This window comes from Cynoglossus semilaevis, chromosome 2 (assembly GCF_000523025.1).
Source record: "Cynoglossus semilaevis isolate Cse_v1.0 chromosome 2, Cse_v1.0, whole genome shotgun sequence".
NCBI classification, from domain to species: domain Eukaryota; kingdom Metazoa; phylum Chordata; class Actinopteri; order Pleuronectiformes; family Cynoglossidae; genus Cynoglossus; species Cynoglossus semilaevis.
This window is the reverse complement of record NC_024308.1, coordinates 7,211,221-7,234,748: the sequence shown is the minus strand read 5'-3', so window position 1 is coordinate 7,234,748 and position 23,528 is coordinate 7,211,221. Positions and strand designations below refer to the sequence as shown.

The 23,528-nt window shown below is 40.6% G+C and overlaps 1 protein-coding gene across 2 annotated transcripts; it reads right to left on the bottom strand.

The window, feature by feature from the left end:
- Positions 1-759: 759 nt before the first annotated feature.
- On the bottom strand, positions 760-13,416 carry tie1 (tyrosine kinase with immunoglobulin-like and EGF-like domains 1). Of its 2 annotated transcripts, none has more exons than XM_008334073.3 (24): positions 13,095-13,416; positions 12,246-12,533; positions 12,017-12,127; positions 11,692-11,847; positions 11,464-11,595; positions 10,189-10,329; positions 9,946-10,074; positions 8,989-9,134; positions 8,699-8,843; positions 8,427-8,585; positions 8,158-8,298; positions 7,714-8,016; positions 7,045-7,335; positions 6,351-6,544; positions 6,083-6,229; positions 5,592-5,655; positions 5,304-5,414; positions 4,381-4,571; positions 4,176-4,289; positions 3,662-3,732; positions 2,714-2,754; positions 2,482-2,578; positions 2,285-2,384; positions 760-1,859 (listed from the first exon to the last, which is right to left on the bottom strand). In XM_008334073.3, exons 1-24 carry the CDS (start codon positions 13,141-13,143, stop codon positions 1,788-1,790), a joined length of 3,393 nt encoding a protein of 1,130 aa, XP_008332295.1. In that variant the 5' UTR covers positions 13,144-13,416; the 3' UTR covers positions 760-1,787. The 2 variants fall into 2 exon arrangements, with proteins under 2 accessions (XP_008332295.1, XP_008332303.1); XM_008334081.3 differs by having other exon boundaries at positions 6,083-6,208.
- Positions 13,417-23,528: the final 10,112 nt, after the last annotated feature.

Sequence of the window (23,528 nt, the reverse complement as noted above, 5' to 3'; positions counted from 1 at the left end):
AACAAAGTCATCCTGATCCATCGAGGATATCAAACCTCCATGACCTGCCAACATTACTCAGCATTATGTCACTGCAGGGACACTGTGTGTTGTCTGTTATGTATGTTTTGGAGGTGGCAGAGTTCATCGGTGCCGAGGGGTTGGTCTTAGGTCAGCAACAGTCTCAGAGCAGGAAGCCCCGTGGTGTGATCTTAGCGGATAAAACAGCTTTGGAGAAGGAGACATTTGTAGTAAATTATGGACAATATATATATAACAGTGGTTCTCAAAGTTTCTATGCAACTATATTATATTAACAATGATAATGAGAGTTATGAAGTTTTTAGCCTTTTTGTTTCAGGAATTGCAATTTTTGGATTTCACTGGTGTCAATAATTTTGAGTGGTCATCAGGACAAAAATATGCAGTATATTTGTACAAAACCTTTGACATAACAGTGTCTTTTAAAGCACAGTGGAGTAGAACAGCACTAGAACTTTGGTGTAGCTTATGTCTGTACTGTACAGGGAAGTCAGCAGGAAGCAGGTCCACGTCCACCATGTGTGACAGACAGATCTGAACCTGTGGTCGGTTTGAAAAGGAAATTTAGCTGACAGATCAGTTTAGAGCAGCAACTCCTGAACTTTACAAGGACACAATAGTTCCAGAGGCTAGGGCTGTGGTGTTTTGTTAGGCGTATTAAAAAGCAGGCAACGTAAAAATACATCGCAGTGACTAATTTTAAGATTATTTTCAAAATAATCTGTGAATTAAACCAAATGCTTGTGGTGATGAGTCCATTCATCACACAGAAGCTTTATTTCAAAAATGATTAAAATATACTGAACGTTCTTATGTGATGGATACATATATTTTACACAGTGTTAAACGTCAGCTATAATGTTGGTATCACATCATTAGCTGGTTGCCAGTATTAGCATTGTTTTTTTATGTTAGAGCTATACAGTTAATAAGCTATGGTTTAATGATGAGACTTCAATACATTTGGATTAATACAGTCAACTGTTTTCCTATTTACAGTACTATTTACATTGGCAGTGATAACAGCACAACTATGAAGATTGAGGCTGGTTGTAAGTGCTACATTTAAAGTCTCTCCTCCATTTCTACACGCCCTAGAACCTGAATGTTTATGATGAGTTCAGTGCCTTTGGATTTTACCGTTTATCAAAAAGATTTTACTCTGTTAAAGCTGGGGTAGGGAACATAGAACCAGGATTTAGAGGGAAAATACCTGCACATATAAGAATTTCTTTGCAATACACTGTGTCAGTGTAACATCTTGGTAATAATGATGTGATGTTTACCTGGTTTGAACAGCAACTGATTTACAATACAGTACATTGTAGTATGTTTTCCACATGTTGAAAGTTTTTGGCTCATAATAGAACGAAGTTCCTATCCCAGGTTGAGAACCTTAGAGAGAAGGAATAAGCTCTGCATTTACACCCCACAGACCCTGTGATGTCACAACAAGTCACATAGCTCCTTTACTGTAGTCTCAGATGAAGGGATACAACTCCATCTCTTTCTTCCAGATGATAGTTCTCAAAATGATCAACAATTTCCATCCAGCGATACTCCATGTTTCCCTTTGACTCTTGAACTTTCCACACTCCACTCAGTGTCCTTTCACAGTTCTCCATCTATAGTTGAGTGGTTCTGACACAACGCCTGGCTCTCCTGTCTCTACGTGGAGCACCAGGAACGTGGGAGTATCGCGGCGACCATCCTCGGGACTTCCTCTTGGATCTACGTGACATGCTTGGGCCTGGGGGGGCTGGTAGTCAGGCCTCCTCAGCTGTGGCGTCGATTCCAGCGTAAGTGAAGTTTTCAAAGAGAGCCATGTTGACATAGGCCTGTGAGATGGAGCAGAAGCTAGTTAGCTGTATGCTAGGTCCACAGTGTTATAAAGTTTTTAAGGAATTACCTATTAACGTACAATTACATCATACAGCTCTTTAGAAGTGAAAGCTATATAAAGGCATTGTGTTATCTGCAAGACGGCTGCCCTCTGTCACCATTTTCTCCTTTTCCATTTGTTTTCCTTTTAAAGAATGGGATGGATCTGGGGTCACATGCTCTGTGTTTACCAGTTTTTTCTACCATCTACTTTTTTCTACTGCATTTCTGGTCTAATAGTGACGCCAAAAAATGGACAAAAGTCGAGACTCCCAACCAGATTGATGGAAAGCTGTCCAAACAACAGCAGTAACAACAGCAACAGGAAGTTCACTTCCATTCACTATAGTGTAGGCGCACATTAGAAAATTCGCAGCATTACCTTCCTGGCCTCCTGCATCCTGTTGAGCTGCACTGAGATTTGGGAGAAAGGTGGTCTCTCATAAGGCCGGTCCCTCCAGCACTGCCTCATCAGCTCATACCTGTACATATAGAGTAACACAGGAGAATGTAGTACAATTAAAACACAGTTAGAATGTACTGGAAGTTATTCATTAGTCACATGATTCTAAAACTTACACTTCATCGTCACAGTTTTTGGGTTTCTCCATTCTGTAGCCCTGTGGAAGCTTTTCATACAGCTCAGCACACGTCATCCCACAGTAAGGTGTTCCACCTGAGACCAGAAGTCCAGAACATAGGAGAGAACTTTTCATCATTCAACATCAACATAATTAAATGTTATTCTGCCTCTATTGGCTTCTAAAAAGTGGAAACAACCCTAGTTGAAATTGTTTTTTTGTTCACTTACCTAGGCTTACAATCTCCCAAAGAAGAACACCGAATGACCAACTGTAAGAGACGTGACACAGGAGAAATGGAAATGTCACAATTACAATTAAACAATTACCATAGAAAACATTTAGAATACTGTTAGTATTTTAATATCAAAAATTGTTTGTTGAAAATAAATATTTTTGTTAATCAATACTAAGCTTTAAAAATACAGAAATGGAAAAATATACTTTAGTGGACCACTCCTGTTTGTTTGATCTGGGCCACAAGGGGGCGCCACCTTTGCAACGAATTGGTCACAAATGTTAAAAAAACAAAGAAACAAAACACAATCCATATCCTAAACGGACAATTTTTGGTAACATCAGGATGTGACAGTTAGCCAAATGCAGCAAATATTTGTCCCAAAATAATTTGGCCACATTTGCATTTAACTGAGCTTTTTATCTGAGCCCTGTATTTGATGCTGTCCTACCGCCAAATTAAATATTAAAACCAGTTGTCACATGAATATTTTTGATAATCATTGTCCAACATGTGCAGGCCTCTGTGAACTGGTCTTATAAAAATATAGTGATATCTTCACATAATCTCCACCACTGTCTCTGACATTCGACAAAGACTTCAAACTTCTTCCGTTAGTTTGCCCCCCCCCGTTCCTCTTCTGGCCCTGTTTTTCTCTGTGTATATATAGACTCAGTTGACGGACCAACGTCTCGGTCTCTCTGTGCTTCTGCCATGTTGTACTCTGGGCTTCCTGTTTCTGCTTATCAGCTGCAGCAGAGCATTGTTATCACTCCTCCGGTGTCAGGAGGATGATTTGTTGTTTTCTGTGGTAAAGGAGGCTTTTGTTTTGTTCATAATCACAACATGACTCTGGCCAAAGCTTTCTCCTAAAAAGAACACTGTGAGCTTGAAGAGTCTACAGTGGTGTAAGAGTGAGGGCCTTTATGGTGAAACTTACACGTCACTCTTGGTGGTGTACACGCTGTAGTTCAGGGATTCGATGGCCATCCATCGCACAGGAAGTCTCCCCTAAAAAAATAAAAAACAATCTCATAATTAGCATTATTTTAAAAATTTGAAATAATAATCTGCACATCCCACATGGCAACACCTAAAAAATCAAAGTAGAACAAAGTGATATTAGAAATTCTCAACCGTTGCTCCACGGCACGTTAGTGTGCCATGTGAGATCATCTGTTTCACTGTGAAAAATTATCCAATTTCAGTTAATTAATCTGAACACTGTTATTTATTTGCTGCAAATGAATAAATATGTACCGTTCATACTTTCCGACCAGTAAATTTGTCAGAGTAATTAGTATTATTCTGATTAACCATTACAATTCCTGGTTTTTATGTTTAAACATTTCATCTGTATGAAAAGCTATTCTTTCTTTTGTTGTGTGACTAATTTGTGCCAGCATTTGATACTTTGATACCAGGAAGCCAAACAAAATGATGTCATCACTCACCATTGTCTTCTTCACGTAAACTTCCTCTCCACGAGACAGACCGAAGTCTGCAATCTTTGCCACGAGATTGTCCCCGACAAGAACATTTCTGGCTGCCAGATCTCTGTGGATGAACTACAGCCAAAAAAGCAGAGAAAGGAATGAAGATGTTTTTTGTGTAATACTGTAATACTGCTGTTTTTAGAGCACAGTTCTGGCCCTTTACCTGTTTGTCACTCAGGTAGTGCATCCCTGTAGCCACGTCCACAGCGAACTGCAGCAGCTGCTGGGAGGTGAGGGTGGAGGCCGTGCCGTGCTCTTTGGCGAAGGCAGGGTCGGTTTCTAACACACGACTCTTCCGTAGAAAGTCCAAGAGGTTTCCGTAGGGAGCGTATTCGATAGCTATGTACAGGTATCCTGGAGAAAACATGGTCAGAAAATGCAGTTTTCAGATCATCTGATTTAAATGATTTATCTTTCATATTCAGATGTTCCATGTCTTTAAACAACACAGTAAACACAGCTGAGTGATGGTCTGCAGGGGCAGGTGCTGGTACAGAGTGAATCAGAGGTTTGTTTATCCAAGCTAATTTGGTTCAGTAACGTCCTCACGGATGTGTTTTTCCAAAGACGGCTTCTCGTCCCTCATATGGTATCAATCTCTGATCCAACACTAGGATTTCACTCATTCACTGCAGGAACACTGGCGTGTCTACAGCTGGAGGAAAGTAGAAACCGAGGCCAAAGTAACCCTACACAAAATCAAATATGTGCTGCGGTACGTACGGACAAATCCAACAAATGTGAACGTGAAAAAGAAAGTGTTTCTGGCAGACGGAGATTATTTAGTTTGGAGTCTTTCAGAGGGTTTCCAGCTGTGGACACAACACCATCTTTAGAGATGAGAGCATCTGTTTGGATTTGAATTAACCTGTTCATTTACTGAGCTTCACTCTGCAGAAGAATGAGGAAATGAAAATATATAAAACCATGATCTGATCAGGGATCAGTGCTGAGGTAGTGGAGGTCAGTGCACTCATTCATGCTACAAAATTACTACAAACACACAAATTAGCCAATCCTATTATAAGTGATTAGTTACAGACTTTGACATATAATATACATGGCCACTAGGTGTCACCCACTCACCTCTGTTTTCACAGGCTCCGATCAGGTTGATAATGTTGGGATGTTGGCCCAGTTTACACAGAACCTCCAGCTCCCCTGCAAAGTCTCTGTGATCGTTCTCTGAGGCAAATTCTGCAAAAAGATGAGTGAGTCAACCCAACACACACACACACAGGCAGACAGCACAATGGTAAACCAAGCTGAGACAGACAGCACAATGGTAAACCAACAAGCTGCACTAAAGTATATATACAAATATGTACATATGTGTACAAATGATATTGATACATAAAGGAATATAAATCTTACCTTTCAGCATCTTGATGGCTGCGCTAATTTTATTGCCGTCCTTTTTGATCATGGCTTTAATCACCTACAAAGAAAAAAGAACTAATGGTCACTTTACTGTAAATGTTTTCACCATAAAGAATAGAATTTTTTTCTAAGACCAATTCCAGAAACAATAACAGTTGTTTTGAAGTGACATATAATCCTCAAACCTCTACTTTGTTGTTCAACCTGATCTGGACAGGACAGTACAGGATATGACAGGACAGAGTACAAAAAAAAAAGTTCAAATGAAATGTTCTTAACCCAATGCCTGATACAGGTTTTGATTTCTAAATTAGTTTATGATCAACCAAATACTTTTTATCAGACGAGACATTTGAAGTTGTCTTGTCTTTTTGCCAGAAAAATAAATATTGAAGTTGATGTGAAATTACATTATCTTTTATCATGACACTTTGATGTATGTATTTATTTATTTTCAAAAGAAAGTAGATGAGAAATCTATAGACCTGTCCAAAGTTGCCTTCTCCAATGACGTCCTCGAACTTGATGTCCTCCCACTCTAGGATCGGGTACGTGAGGGACTCTGGCATGGGCTTGGGCCTCTTCGTCAGCGTCAGGGTTCCTGAGTTAAACTGCAAAATAGTTTCTTCACCCTGAGGATGCACATAGTTTTATGTACTGCAATAAATGCAACTCTAGGCACGCAGGTCCTCCAAACCTAGTCGAGCTGCAGCGCGTAAAACGCTAGTTTCACACACTGACCGGAAATCTTACCGATCCTGACTGGTAGGTGAATGTGCGCCGGCGGTTGAGCAACGTCTTGCGGATAAAGAACAGAGTCAGCAGTGCCAGGAGGATGGTCACACAGGTGACGGTCACCGAACCCACCACTGCCACCAGCAGCTGGTAGTTGTCTCTTGAGGACGGACTAGCCACGCCCTGAGTGGTTGGAGTTAAAATCTGAGAGCCTATGAGCAGAGGGGACAGGAGAGAAACAGGTGACATTTTCACTGCGGGGATGAAGAGGCTGCTTAGGAAAAACAAATGTCCCAGTGTGCTGTAGAAAATGGAGAAAAGTGGAATATTGTCAGCGTATAATTAATGGTTAGGACTTTTTATTCCCACACGTGGAACTATTTAAGCCAATTAAGTGAAAAAAAAAATATATTCAACACCAAAGAATCTATAAAAGACTCACATTAGCCCCAGGTGTACTGGCCTATTTACTCATCCTGCATTGATTTCCATCTTACAGTTTTCTTATTTTCTCTCTAAATGTCCTTTTATATTTGACTGAAAACCTGTGTAAACTCACCATTAAATGTCAAAGACAGACAACAGGCAGCTGAACGTCTGTAGAGTGTAGACTATAGGGTTGGACTAACAAACCTTTAACCAAAGGAACTCCGAGATGAACATCAGTAATGTACTGCTTCAGCAGTGAGTGAAAAGTGAAGCCTCTTCTTACCATCTCCTTGGGTCATGGCCCTCACGAACTTGCTCCACTCCCCCGGCACTTTGGAGAAGGCCCTGACTCTGAACTGGTAGACTGTGCTGGCGTTGAGTGCAGTCACGTCTTTGGTGGTCTTGTTCCCATCATCTGTGTCCACCCACGGGTGAGGGCTCCCCTGGCCCACAGGCTGGTACTCCACGATGTATTTGATGATCCCTCCATTGGAGTTTTCAGGCGGAAGCCACCTCACCTGGACCGCTGACACAGACAGGGGTAGAGCCTGGACGTTTCGTGGAGACGATGGACCTGAGACCAACAGATAATGATGATAATGATGATAATGATGACAAAACCTTAAAGAACATCAGAGAACACATCAAAAAGCATAATTGCAAGTCCCAGGGGACATTTAATGGACATTTTACTTTTCGTGAGTCATGATGACCACACTGAACATAATGGTTTCATGGACACCATCTGCTTCCTATCTGCTTCTCTTGGTCAGTGCTTCCCTCAGATCTTCCTCAGAGAACGTCCTCAGGTTTAGTCACTACCACTGTGTGTGTGCTGGTTTAACTAAAATCACCACTTTTTTTTACTTCCTCCCTAATATTTAGGACAACTGTGCCACATGACCAATCATTACGTCTCATTTCAAGCACGAACAGCTAGGCTTCAAGTTACCCTGACTGCTCGTGCGGAACTGGTACGGCTTTGACGGGGGCCCCTGGCTGCCGCAGTTGATGAGGCGAACCACCACAGTGTATTCCTTCTGCGACTCCAGGTTGTGGAACCTGGTGGAGAGCACATTAAGCAGGGTGGTCTCCTCCTGGAGTTTCTCAGTATGCTGCGTTGGCCCATAGAGCTGCACCAAAAAGCCAGTGGCAGTGACAGCGTAGCTGCCGCTGTTGGCCGGCATACGCCATCGCACTGTGACGTTGCGACCTTCCACGGAACTGATGTCAATTTCAGGTTGAATTGTTGGCTCTGCAGTGACCGAGGACACACAGTTAGTTCTGGTTATTCACATCAGGTAATATATTTTTGTTTTGACTGTATGTTTGTTTAAGTTTGAGTTGAGTGCCTTAGTTTACAACTAACCAAATTCACTGTTGTTACTGCACCTACCAGGACAGTCTGTTTCCATGATGGCGTCTGGCCCTGGTTCGCCCTCTCCTCCCTCTCCAGATCGACTCAGCTGGACACGTACACGATACCGTGTCGAAGGCTTCAGGTTCATCAATGTAATGAGCTCCTTTTCACTGTAGACTGAAGTACAAACACAAAAAGGTGAGGTGGAACCAAGAGAAAGATTTTCTATTTGTATTTTTTTTCATTGATATTTATATTTGTTTTTGCTGATAGACATTGGTCCAGAGAGAATATTTTTGCTTTACCAATGATGGAAGACCAGGAATCTCCATTGTCTACTGGTTTGTACAGGAGCTTAGTGGAGGTAATAGGACCATCTCCGCGGTAGGACACCATCGGCATCACTATCAGCTGCTTACTCCTCTTCTCCATCAGTTTGGGAGCAGAGGTGGGCGCTGGGGGCTCTGGGTGTCAACAAAAAAGAATGAAACTCCCAGATATCACATCTCCATCTCTGTGAAGTACTCAAAGAATCAAAAGAGTTATTTTATGTCACTCTCCATCTTTTCAGACCAACCTTTGATGGTGACGCTGAACCTGCGGGAGTCTTGGCCTCCGCTGGTCGAGACCCTGCACTCCCACATTCCTCCTTGGTCAATGGTCAGACGAGGGATTTGAAACACCGCTGTGCTTTTGTTGGAGTCTGTGATGGTCTGAGACGCCTGAGGTAAAATTACACAATTGTATGAAGAAAACAGAAATCCAATTTCATCGTTCCATTTTTATTGTTCTTCATTGTTATGTTAAGAAGCTCCACAGAGAAATGTCGGGCCTTTAACAGCAAACATTATCCACTCAGCGCTGTACCTTGAGCACAGGGCCGTCCAATTTATTTAGCTCAATTCCGTCATGACCGGGCAGTGGGTTTCCTGTGGCTGAGCATGGGATCTTAGGACTGGAGTTGAGGTTCCACTCCTGGTTGGTGTCTAGCCCCACGATTTGTGGAGCCCAGTCTGAACAACAGGGAGTTTAAATTAAAAAAAAAAAAGTCGTGATGAGACAGAGAAAAATGATGACGCAGGAGAAGGGATTATGATAAATGAGGGAGCTCACTGAGCAGAAAGAAATTGATTTGGGGCAGGTTGTGTGTGTCTGTGTGTGTGTGGTTTTTTTTTATCACAGTGAAACATTCATTGTAGCTATTGCTAATCTACAAAACAGAATCAGTCAAACGATCATAAATATATTGACTACTGAATGTTGGTAAACCTCCAAGACCCGCAGTAAAAACTTAATTCCACAATTGAAATTGAATGTGTGTGTAATGAATTATTTACAAACTGAATATTTCACATTCTTGTATTTCTAAAGACCAGGGGCAGTATTACTGGTCCCCAGTAACAGCTGATGTCAGCCAACCGATCCTTTGTACAAAAAAAGGTTAGGGACCGCAGCAACAAAACAGTAAGAGATTATTAATAGACTACATCTGGTAACCACAGTGTGGGCTGCACATTACAACTCAAGCTCTCCCAAAATATGACTTGAAATTTGTAGATTCTAGTTTAGGTTTTGTCCAAGTGTAGCCCACATTCGGGCTAACTGTTGGAGCTAAGATGACCGAGTGAAGGCAAGTTAGTGAAGTCAGGAGGTCCAAGGTGCAGGATTAAGGCTGCAGACACTGGAGCTCTTTGACTGACCTGTCGTGTCTTTGCTGTAGCTCGGCCAAGATTTGCTTTGTAGTAGTATATTGCATGCTGCTCTGTTTACATATTTTTGGCACCTTAGAAAAACAAGATATTAAAATAAAGCTGTGATACCCACCAGACTTCTCACAGAGATGTCCTCTCCATCCAATGGAACACTGACAACCGAAGAAACGGTTACAAACTCCCCCATTCTGGCAGTTGCAGCTCAGTCTGCAGTCTGGTCCATACGTGTCTGTATCACAGGCTGATGAGAGAAAAAAATAAAACAGATACTCTTATTCCAAAAGTGTTAACGTGTGTTACAAAATTTTTTAAAAAAAACCCCTTTGGGTCTAAATATAACTGTAGGGATTCTTACGCTTCTCACAACGGCTGCCAAACCATCCGCTGGCACAGGAACATCCGTACGGGTCTGGTAGGCAGAAACGCAGGCCCTTGCAGTTCATAGTGGAGCCACATGACTCCTGGCAGTTTCGACCAAACATTCCTTCTCTGCAGGCTGCAAACCATCAGAGAAAGATAAATTCACCAACGTGTTTATAGAAAATTCCTTGTGTTTTACTCCATCAGGCCTGGATGGAGAACACTGACCCGTTCTGTATACCTTTGTGTTATGACTGCCCTTTGCAGTTGCTTTTATATCATGCTGAGTGAACTGACAATATATGACATATGAAATATCACAACCCAAACACTGCGATCATGTATATTTTTCTTATGACTCTCAGTTACATGCAGTCACTCACATACTGTATAGCTCCATGCTAATATTCCAGTTGACTGCAGCTGTGAGACTGCCTCAGGTTTAGTGTATCTAGTAGCAAGTTGGCAAGAGTAAAGTGAAGTCGAGTTTTGAGTACACAAACATAAGATATCACTGTTTTTTGACACATATTCACAATAACCCTAACCCTGACCTGCTAATCTTAGAAAAAAAAACAGAGCAACTCCATTGCTCTGGGAATCTGGGTGTGGAGCGCACTACTAATCACACCAATTAATTTTGTCATTTCATCTGATATGAAACCAAAATCTGTCCCTGATGCATGCTAATTATCTGCTTCTACGCTCCCACATGTCGACAATTAAATTATTGTGCGTTTAAAACACAATTAATCATTTAAATTAATTTATTGTTTGAGTAAGTGTTTAAACTTACCATAAGCCATTTACTTTGGTTCAGATTAAACTCTTTTTTATAAATCAGAAAACAAAACAAACCAATGATTCAATCACTGGCATCTATAAAACTCTATCAGTAAGGGTGCTGTTCAACCCAAATTTGGTTGAACAGCAACAACGATAGCAGCGACAACAATACTATTACTGGGGGAACAGTAATAAAAGTATGTCGCAATAAAGCCACACAACGAAGTCTGTCTATTAGGGACAAAAATCCCATGTAAAAAAAAAAATCAAATAAAAAATAATACTTTCCTAACCAAAAAAAAGCGGGTTGATAGTTCCACAGATATTTTATGAAATGCTTGACATTTGTGTAGTGGCTCATTTAAACCAGATGTGAACTTTTTGCTTTATTGTATCCAGTGTCTTATTTCTCTTACGTTTATTCCAGCTACACTGCATAAGGTAAATATTCTTGACATGTGAGGACATGGCATTTAATACAAACCTGTTTCACAGCGTGTTCCCATAAAACCTGGAGGACAGATACAGTCTCCATCTGCATCATGACACATGCCACCATTGAGACACTCAGGACAGGCTTTATCACAGATAGGACCCCACTTCTTACTGGGACATGCTGTACAGAAACACAAATGTCTTTCTTCAGCTATTGTACCTTTTCTAATGATAGAAAGCTTCTTGAAACGAGTTAGAGCGTGTGGTTGTGTCAAACCTCGGACAATCAGCCTCATCCAGGCTCCATGCAGGGGGCTGTCGCCCACATAGCAGGCACTGTAGATGCCTCCATTGGCAGAGGATACGTTCTCTATCGCCAGTAAAGCAGTGTTATTCACCATGTCGTTATAGTGGGTCATGTAGTAGTAATTTCCTGAAAGGAAAGGAAAAAACAATCAGCACCTTATCAGTAGCAATAGAGTTAAAAACAATGTAAAAAGTAATATTTTACTAACCATATACTGAATAGAACGTACACACACACATATATATATATATTGTAACATTTAACGCTGTGAATCTTTCAATTTGAGCCTGCTCACCGTTGTATTTCCAGGTCACATCTCTCTTCTGGGAGCTGAGGAGCTCCATGCTGAGGTGAACAGTTTCTCCGTTGTTAACAGTCAGTGTGAGGTGACTTGGAATAAAATTAGCTGCAACAATCATCAAATAACATATTATTCTATAGTAAATATATATATATATATAAATTAATATAATAAGTGTAATTCAGGAATCGAGAGCTGGCTGGAAGAAGAAGTGAGAACCCACCTGTGACACAGTTGTTGATCATTGTGACCTTTTCTTTTGGGGAATCCTCTTGTGTGGGTTTACAGTAGAAGACACCAATGTGTTCCAGATCACCAAAATCTTTAGCTACCACCTCTTTGTTCTTGGATTTGTGCACTTTGAATTTAGAGTGTTTGGGTAATTGGAGAATTTTACCGTCCCTCTCGATGCCCAGCTGGAGGCTGCGCTCTCCATGGAGACATGAAATATTGAAGTGATTGACGTTGGTGACCTCTGCTGTAGAGAACATGGTCAAGTCCATCACAGATTCTAGGGGGGAAAACCGTTTCACCAATGAGTGACTCTAACAGACATCAATTTAGTAGTAAATTAGTAAAAAAAAAAAAAGAAACAAAAGAAAAAGATGTTTGGTTCCTTTCTAAAGTACTTTTTACATTTGTGTATCCAAAGTTGTTTGTCGTTTGGTTCCTTTCTAAAGTACTTTTTAAATTTGTGTATTCAGTGGTTTGTTATAAATGTTATTACAGTCGTTTCAATAACATGTTTTTTAATCATGTATTAGTTTATTATAAGAATTTCAGTTTTCTCAACATTCCCCTATCCATGGTATTTAGGTTCAGATCCAATAAACAAAGGGAGGAAACAAGGATGAGCCATATCCCCCCTGAGGATCTAAAGGTTTCTAAAGGGCACAAAACCCCTTAAAATACCACAATAAACTAAACGTGTGGCCTACTGTTGAAATAATATGACGATAATTCGATATAGACTCGGTTAAAACTCTTTCTTTTTAGTGTAGATCGTATTTCTTATATTTTTTGCTCCAGTAAACATCCACCACAGCCGACTCGTAAAAACGCTCCTTCTTACCTGACAAACCAGAGAAACACAACAAAAACACACAGAGAAAAATCCTCATGGCGCAAATAATCCACAGTGAGAGAGTGAGAAGAAGGTTCTGGTCGGAACTCGTCCAACTGTCAGCTGTTTGGATTTAGAGCCTCGCATCCAAGACGGTGACGCTGCACCACCACGAGCCGTGCGCCTTTTTACGCATAACTTTATCCCAATCTGCGCTACAGGTGGAAGTGATTTGAGTAGTAATACTTCAACTTCTACAGTACTGGTTCAAATCAGACTGCGTTCGGTTTGCTGTAAAGTTCTCTCCCCCTCTGCCTCTCTCTCCCTCCCTCTCTGTCGTGTGTGTGTGTGTGTGTGTGTGTGTCATGAAAAGGAAGGACGAGCGTCATCAGACAGCGGAGGACTGCTGGCGCTTCAAACCTCCCTGATACGATAATGTATTTATGAGTTTCAACTGAGTCACTTGTATTGTTCCCTTACGACCCACCCTCTTTGATCATCTGTGCAGAATTTGGCAAATGGAAGAGTCATGGACTGATTAAAAACTCTAGTTCTTTTTTTCTTCATCAAAATGCTCAAAATATCAATACAAGTGCCCTGGAACATGCAGATGACATACAAACACAAGGTTCTATACAAGCCTCGGACCATCCTTACGTGACTCTTCAAGTCAATACGTGGTGCTAGACTTCTCAGAAATTTGATTTAAGCCTTTTAAGTCTTAATATAAAACAGTTGAAGCTTAAATCTTAGATATAATGACACTTGTCAGGGCTGTCTGGACTTGGACACCTTTTGATGCCCTAGAATATTTGGAATGGACATCTTGGTGTGGTTTGTTTTTGGGGGGGGGGGGGGGGGGCAGGTCCCATTTAGTAACAGTGGCTGGTACATATATTAGGTGTCCTCTAGGAAACATTTCATGTTGCACTGCATTTGTAATGATATTCTGAGCATAATATGAAGAAAAAACATCCAACAGATCACCTCTCACTCTCAGTTCCTCTTCTAAGAACTGGACTGCATTTACAGTCAACAAGATAAATAAGAAAAAAAATCGTTTTATGTTTGACCACATGTTCTCGTGGTCTACCAATGGCAGGACTTTTTTACCGGAGTAATAAGTCATGAAAAGCCCAAACCTCTCCTTTAACTGCTAGAATTGGGCCAAACTAAGAATGTATTACATCAAAACAATATTTCTTCATGATTAATGTGACTTAATCCCACACAGGCCAGAAAAAACACTTGACGTTGCCTTGCATTGCAGCCCCTTGTGCATGCAGAGACACCATGCAACAGCAGCTGGTGTCATGTTTTGCCAAATGCAACAGCTTTGTTCTCTCACTTTAGTGAGTTGTTCACAATCCCTGCAGCTCTGCCTCTCTGTTTCCATCACTCAGCTTCAGGAAATGATGAACAATATGCATGTTGTGTCTATTTCTTCTATTTCTTCGGCCCCAGCCCTGAAAAACACGCTGCCGCGTTTGATTTTATAAAAGTCCATTTGGAAACGAGCGCACGCGCCATTTCACATTCTCCACGCAACAGAACCGTTGGACTGATTTCATGTTTTCTTTGCATTTCCTTGTGGCTTCACACACAGTCAATTTAAAGTTGGCTGGACTTTCTATTGTTCCACACTTCCTGTTTTTAATCTCAGGATCTTGCATGGGTTTTCTTGAGTCTAAAGCGAGTAGACATGAATGCTGGGCTTTAACACAACAGAAACAACGAGCCTGTGTGTAACCCCTTCTAAAAATCATGTAACAATGTATTTATGTTGGAAATACATTTAAAAGAATGTCATATTCACCCTATCATGTAGACGTTGTTTAGGTTCTTAGAAACTCACTGAACCGGTCAGATCATCTGATGACTGCTAGACAACACAACATCAGCTGAACATGAGAAGGAACTTTTAATCCAGAATTTTCTCTATGTCAGGAAGAAGAAAAAAACCAGACATATAAATAACATATGAAACACATCATCAGCACAACGCATAAAATCACAGCTGAGGGTCTCATGTTTGGTCTCCGTATCACAGTGAGCTGCAGCACATCAGTGTGTGTTGGAAGACCTTCGTAGAGTGTACAGTACTGTATATTTACCAATTACTATGGTGTAATTGTACGTACTAAAGCGGTTTTATTTTGATTGTTGCAGAATTTGAAGATATCCCCCCCCCCACCCCCCTGCACCCCGCACCTCGAAGATAATGATGATGAGAGCTGTGGCAGACGAGCAGAGACAGTGACAGCAGAAAGTTTGGTGGAGTCTCCAAAGGAAGCCAAAGAGGAAGAGCACGAAATGCTGGATCAACAAAGTTCTTCCAGGCCTCTGGCTGCACTTAAGCTGTTAACACCAGAGGTTAGTGCCTGTTATGTGAATGCATATGTGCAAGGACATACTGTATGTATGTGACTGTGCATTTGAGTGAGAGGAAAGTACTTCTGATTGTGCAACAGAAGTGAAATTCACCTTTTTTATCAGGGGATTTTCTTTTCTGTAAAATATGCCGTTGGATCGTGTTCAGGGCAGTTTTATCAGTTTATTGCAAAATACCTTGTTTTGCTCCATCGCTGAGCTGACACAGTTCTTTTAAGTGAAAGTGAAGACTTATAAACACAAGATTATCTTCATGTGACTGAGAGTGTAACTCGATTCCAAGTGCACGACTGCAACAATTTAGAGGAGAAGAAGCAGATCAGTTTAGACTTGAAGTCCCAGATAGTAATTATTAACAAAGATGGACATTTAATTCCTGTTATGAAGTCATGCTTGTTTTCCCTTCAGGACAATTCACCGTAGCTCTAATCTGTGGCGTTCTTTAAATATCACATAAACTACAGACAAACAAGGCAGAAGATTGAGAGTTAACAAAAAATCTTTGATTCGTGTCTGTACCCTGCTGTACCATAACTACCTCTTCTTTCAAATTCACTATTTATCACTGTCGATGCCACATGTCATCCTCCTGCAGTACTGTCATCTGCTACTACCTGTTTTGGTAAATGTCTACATCTAAACTTTTTTGTGTAAATCTGTCAGATCTGGGCCACAAACTGGCCACAGCATCAACACACACCTGCATAAAAAGGAGTAAAAAGGAGTAAAAAGGAGTCTTACAACAACCATAAATGAAATGAATGTTATTTGACTTCTAGATTAAAGTTCATCCAAAACACAGCAAGTTGATTTAAATCATCCATTTAAAATATTTGGGTCATATTCATCATCTTGTATCTGGGCCACTTTGCCCAGTACGGCCCAACTCTGCATAGTACTGGGGTAGTTTGGATTTATTATTTTAAAATATTTAATAGTTTTATTTTTGCTGGTTCTTGTTACGTCCTGACCTGGGTGTACACAGGTACTGTCTGTAATCCCTTCAGAATACTGCCTGCCATTTCCTGTCTGTGTGTGTGAGAGAGTGTGTGACACTGAGAGAAAGAAGAAGAAGAAAAGAGCTGAAACAAAGGAGTCATTATTGATCCCAGTAATGTTTAACTTGTATTTTTCTTACAGTTTGTCTACACTTTTTAAAACCTCTGTGTATTTGACTTGTTCTCTGCAGAGCTCATTAATCATGTGCAGAGTTTTCTTAGAGCATAAATCAACAACATATCTCAATATTTATTTAAAACTAGAAAAAAGGAAAGGAAAACTTTCCTTTAAAAAAAGTGAATGATTCATTACTTCACTGCACTTAATTAATTCCATTAACATTTAAGTCAATTTAATTCCTATGTTGTGATATCTTCAAATTCATCTGCAGCAATACATTATACCAACAGCCAATATTTCAATGCTGTGACCACATCCTGAGAAGCCACTTCACTGACACCTGAGTTCTGTTTTAAGAGCTGAATGACCAGCGGTCGTGTTGTAGTGGTTTCTGACACTTTGTTGTGGTTGCAGGGACGGGGCAGTGGGAAAAGTCAGGGTGTCTGGGGGTAAGAGCGGCAGCAGAGGAGGGAGGAAGGAGGTCTTTGGGTCTTTGTGAGAAAGTTTGTATTTAATTCCCGTTTCCCCTCATTGTGTAGATGCTGGTCCGGCTCCACACTCACTGATCCTGCTGGGCTCCAGGAGCTCACACATGTCGGACTCTCAGTGTGACTAACTGACGCAGTTTTTGTACAAATGCCTCACCTTAAATTCTCAGCATGTTCGTCTACAGAGACTGAAACAAAGACTGAAGCAGTCACCGTTCTGTTGGTTTGAACAAAACGTTTAGTTGTTACTCAGTTCTACCTGTGGTTTTACTGATAATCTGTCATCAGAATTGGACAACAAAACCAAAGTATTCAGAATCCTTTGGATTTTAGCTTTGATATTATTTGTCTGGTTATGGATTTATATGGTAAATTATTGCTAACTATGTGATTAGGCCCAAAGTTGAGAGTGAACAAATTTAGTCCAAGAACCTGAACATTAAACAAAAATGCTAATAGATGGATACTAAAATTAGCCAAGAAATAACATAGCTAAGTTCTAACCTCTGCCTAATCATTAAGTCCAACGGGGGCTAAGTGCTAAATGTCTACATTTTAGACATAAATAGTTAAAACAAGCCAAGAAATACAGGGAAAAACACAATTATCTAAAGCCCTGTAGGATTGGGCTGTTAGCAAAGTCAAAAACAGCTAATATTATAGCTTTATAGCGTTCCCGGTAGATGAACAGTATTAGCACAGGTATTGACTAATAAATTCAGGTCGAGGTGGAAATCAATATTTTCTTCATGTTGTAATGATAAAGCCAGACTAATGGACAGAGTTTAATCCAGACTGGCCTTGTGTTCGGGAACACTTCGTCAATAGAATAGAATTTCATTGATATATGATTATAAAAATGACTGCTATAAAAGTGAACACTGTCATTTATAATTGATGGTGGGTCATTTATTTTGTTTATGCTCTGATGTTAAGTCTTAGACGAGACAGTCTTAAAAATGTCAATTGTAGAAACCTTTTTGGTCTTCTGTTGAATGTTTTTGTCTGTTCTGTCCAAGGATAAAAAAGTGTGCAGCGTGTACAGTATGTTGTTTGCTGATGGTGGCGTTAGGGTATAAATAAACAGGCCCATAAAAAACCGAGGAAATGGTTTGGGACACTCACCCAGCTCCTCAGTCGTAGGCTAGGTGGACATGAATGTGTTCACATCCCTTTGTCACTTGTCACTTCCCTTTTTCTCCCACATTTCCTGTCACTTTCCTCTGTGGGTTTCACTGACAAGAACAGCTGCCATTCCAGAAGCCTTCAGCTCAGATATTAGGGTACTGTCATTACTTATCCTACAGGTTTCATACACAATCTACAAGCATTTTACTACACGCTGTACACACAAGAACCCGGGGTATGACACAGGAATTCACACTGTGAGTTACTGACAGCCCTCAGGTTCTCATGACTTCCTTTCTTTCCCTCCTATTTCCTCAGACTGCCGTGCCAACATGGGCTGAGGTGAAAAATAAAAAACAGCGGTACATGAGAGAGTAGTTTTTTTTTCTTTTTCTATTCTGATTTTTTTTCTCCATTTTTACACTGAAAGAGTCTTAACAGTCGGGCAGTTCTTTGTCGCAAAGACTTAACCCAAGATGGAACCCTTTAGAAACATATAAACATATGACATCAATGGTCTCACTATCACTTTGTACCAAGCTGTGCTTCGTTCTCTGTCTTAAAGAAATCTTCACTATTTTGCACACACTTGTGTAACTCAGCAACACAACAAGAGATGGAATTAGACACATTTTGAAATTGCAACAGAATTAACATAGTAGTCTTTACAGGAATCTACTTTTCTACATTCTAATATCACAAAGAAGTCATATTTAATGGTTCTAGGCCCTTCACGTGTAAGGATACAATAAGTCTAGTGACCTTTTCATGCTCCACCCTGTCTGTTGTCATAGTTGGTTGACACTAGCTCCACACCTTACCTACCTCGAGAGATTTGAACGGCCGTTATGTCGACCATCAACACCTAGAGAAATCCAGGCTGTAGGTGTGGTCAAGCCAAAAGGTCTTTTAAATATTTCAATAGTCAGGAGTGGTCTTCCTTTGTCTGGCTTGTACATGTCTTACCATCTCCAGTTGGTTCGGTGCCGACATCCTGGCCAGACCAACAGGTCTGTTAGCGAGGTACAGTAGCTACTTGAAAAATGTGTTAACTTTCCGTTTTGACAAACACGTTAACATAGTTTGTGTTTTTTGGCTAATATGTATTACATGTAGAGACTGTGCTGCTTTGTTTGATACTCTTGTAACTGAAAAAATAAAACAGTTTTGTCATATTTAAGAATGTTGATATATCCCAATAATTATGATAATTCGTGATTAATCACTATCACGATTAGCTTTTTGTAAGAAGACCAAACCAAACGAGGCTGCTCGACTTCAAAACTAGCATTTTTCAAGTTGGCTCAGAACTTACTGTAAACACTGAGCGGGATGCTGTACTGTAACAGTACACAGAGTACTCTTAGACATGGTTGCATTTACATAAATGTAATTCATGAAGTCCTAATCTATATCTTCCTGTTTAGTCAGCACACTGCAACCCAGACTGGAAAGAAAATATGGTCCAGAGTGGATTCAGACTGACCACCACCACCACCACCGACCCCAGACTCCTAACGAGGCCTGGAGGTGAGGCTGGGCCACGGCCAATGGGGATGATGTGATCCAGGGTCTGTCAACACATGTGGAACAAGGTGACCTTGAGTCTGACAACGAAAAACTCTGACTGACCTCACACAGGTATATACAACACACACACACACAAATAGACTCAACCTCATGTCATTATTGTTATTATGGAAAACCCGATCAGACTACGGAAGCCCTAATCAAAACAACATGTAGCCGACCTCTAGTGCAAGTGTGAATAAAGGACTCGGTTTCCTCCCAGTACACAGTGATGTGGGATAACATGATTTCAGACAGTCAGCAGGCACGGACAGATATCCACAGAGAGGGAGGGATAATGCTTTCCAGAAGAACACGAACCATTCTGCAATTATCAACTTGATTTTAAAGGCGTATTTCATTCTGTAGGCCCACATTCTAAACTTTTATTCTGCAGTTTCTTTTCTGTAAAGTGAGCTAGCAAAATGGCTTTGCTCTCGTCTTTGTTGGACATTGCCGGTGGTCTAGATTAGGACTCCAAAACCTAATTACAAAAATACACAATCCGTCCCATCAGGACATGATTATTAAAGAACTCGTAGGAAAGGGTAGGGCCGTGTCTCACTCGCACAGCACAGAGTCCATTTGGCTTCAGCTGCCAAAGTCTAGGACTCATGAGAATTATTGAAATACAAAATACAACAAAAATGACATTAGGAAAATATGTGTTGTTTATTAGATGAGTTTTGTGACATCATAAACCTAGGAAGTACAATAGATTTCCTGACATGAAAATGTGGATGACAATCTGTTTGTTTCTGTTGGCTTTTTAATGCAATGCAGTGATTTCTTTTAGATTCACAATCAAAAAAACAAACTATCTCTCTGTTGAGCATGTGGGACTATAGAAAGCCCAGAAAGAGAGATGGATTGTTGCGTGTCCTCAGTGTCCACAGAACTTGAGCCATGTTCAGGAAAAGGCACTGCTGCTGGAGGCTGATATGTGTGTGAAGGAAGTGGAGGGAGCATGAGGGCAGGAATCACCCTACAGGCAGGAAAAGGCCTGTGGAGGTGATGGCGGGGCTGGAGGGTCTTGGCTCCTGTGTGATGGCTGTTTGTTCAACACACAACACTACACACAGAGACATTGTCACACAGTCCTACAGGCTTGTTCCCATTGGCCGTTAGGTAGGAAAGGGCACAGCAAGAAAGAGATGGACGACTTCTGATTCCTGCACACAACTAGCAAATGACTGTGAAGAAAAAAGCACACTCTCTTGCGTGCAAAAGTGCTGCCGGTAACAGAATGTTTGCTCAATTCATATCACTGTTGGAGGTTCAAATCTCAGTGCACTTTGACATCACACCTCTGCAGCAGAAAGGCAGAGGAAAAGTCTTACAATATGATGCAGAAAAACATACATTACATACAGTGCGTTTGTTCATTTAGCACTTGTTTTTTCCACTAGTTAAGAAAGCGAGGATTCCAGAGGGTGAGAGTGCAGATGGAGGAGAGAAGTACAGGAAGGTGCTAGGACTGAAGGTGCACTCTGAATAGTTGGGTCTTGAAGACCTTTTTTAAAGATAAACAGAAAATAGTGTTTGTCAAAAATGAAACATAACTGGAGCTGAAGAGGATGTGCAGCAGGTTAGGGTGATAAAGGAAAAGGCAGCAGGAAGTGAGAATGTGCTGAGAACGTGGACAGGAAACAAAGAGTGTTGAATAAATAAGGAGAAAATATGTCTTTTATAGGTCATGTTATTGCTGCTGTTATTACACGTTTACGAAGAACCAACTCGAGTGATGGTTTGATTACATCTTCATTTTACACATATATTTGAAGATATACATAATTAAAAAAAATATTTACAATTTTAATTTAATTTCACAGGAAAGTGTGGATTAATTGAGATTAATCTTTTTTTGTGAATTTCTCCAATGTTGGACAAATAAAGGACATCTTTTCACAGGAAAGTGTGGATTAATTGAGACAAATAAAAATCCTAATCTTATCTTAATTTAGATAAATACATATTTATGACAGCCTCTGTAAAAGTTTTTAAAAACCTGCATTCAAGTTGAAAGTACTATTGTATTTATATGAATGACCTGGTAGTGAGAGCTAATACTATGAAGTTGCAAACTATGTTATTGCTGCTGCAGATGATTAGGGTAAACAAATACAGACTCTGTACACTGACTGCTGCATGTTAGTGACAGTCGGCTCATACGTCGTCAGAGTCATATATCAGATTAAATATTAAAGGAAGCTGAAAGAACTGAGCACCAAACTGGGTCATTTCTGCAGTAACGCAGATGAAGGAGGAACTGACAGAGGCCTATTTAAATGTGTTGAAGCGATTCTTATGTGGTGCAAATTACAATACAATTAATGCGGGTTATTTTGGGAACATTCGGAGAATAATAGGAGGATAAGTAAAAAAAACGTCCCGTGACAGATGTGATCATTTCCAAAAGAATGTGCTATGTTATTATTTGTTTATTTATTTGTTTGTTTGAACACTTGGAGCTAATTAGAGCTAACATCTAATTTTTTATCCAAGCTGGAATGGAAACCTGTTAAAATGTCTAAGCTTTGCAACAGGATTCCATCTAGATCGATTTGCGTTTGAATGTTTTTCCAAGACTAAAATAACATTTGAAACTGAATTGAATCAGGAGGAAGCAGGTTGTGACCTGGTGCACAAAAATGGGAAGAATTTTACAAAGAATGTCTTGTTTGATGGAAACCTTTTTTGACATTTTTATTACATATGAATCATTCTTATTCCCAGATTTAGGCATACTGTACTTGATATGACCCCTGTTTAATACATGGCACATTTACTAAGAAACGCCAAAAATGACAAATTATGTCAAAACATATACTTCACCAACTGTAATGACACACCATGAAGGTCACAGGAAAAATGGTCTGCGGTGTTGTGACTGTGCTGCATTGTCTCCACGTAATCATTAATTGTACAACAAGGTTTGTTTTTCTTCCCATCTCTTCCTTTTTCAGTGCAACTGTCCATTGTTGTGCACATGGCGACACGTGCTGTTACCTTCTCCTTGGGGACTTTTTGAGGCAATCTTCTTCACAGATGAGGCCGTGACCTTAGAGGGTCACCACTCTGGTTGGCCAAGCGACAAACAGTAAACATCCGTCTGCAGCAGAAGTGGAGGACAAAAAAAAAAACTCCATTTCTGCTGATGCTCGTAATGACCGTGAACTAGAACACTGCCCTGAGTCTGTGAGTTCATTAGTTTTTGACTAGTATGAATGTAAATGTTAGCTCTGCTTTGTCACTGTGTTATCACAGCTTGTTTTCACTGCCCCCTACAGGCCCAAACTATGTGCTAATTAACATTTTATTTCACTCCCTCTTCAGCTTTACGTTGCTGCTGGAATATTCCAGTCTCACCACACTGGTCACTTCATAGAACACAATAAATACCCTGGCTTGGCTCAAATAATGGAAACAGATAAAACTGGGCAGTGACCGCTTCAGGCCAGGCGTTGAGCAAGAGCAGCTCCTCAGGTCTATCCTAGGAAAACTATTCCTGCTCCTCTCTGTTGATATTTCTCATTGTTTTTACCACCCTGCCCCTGTCTCTGCCATCTGACCTAAAAGATGCAGCTGAAGCATCCTGGGAAATATGAACCGAGGGAGGAAAAAGGAGGCAGAACAAGAGTAAAGATGCAATGTCTGCTGCCAAGTGACCAGGAAGTAGCTCCATTGTTTTCAGAGTCCCTTGCTTTTCCTTTCAGAGCCACCAGAGGTCTGCCCCCTCCCCTCTGCC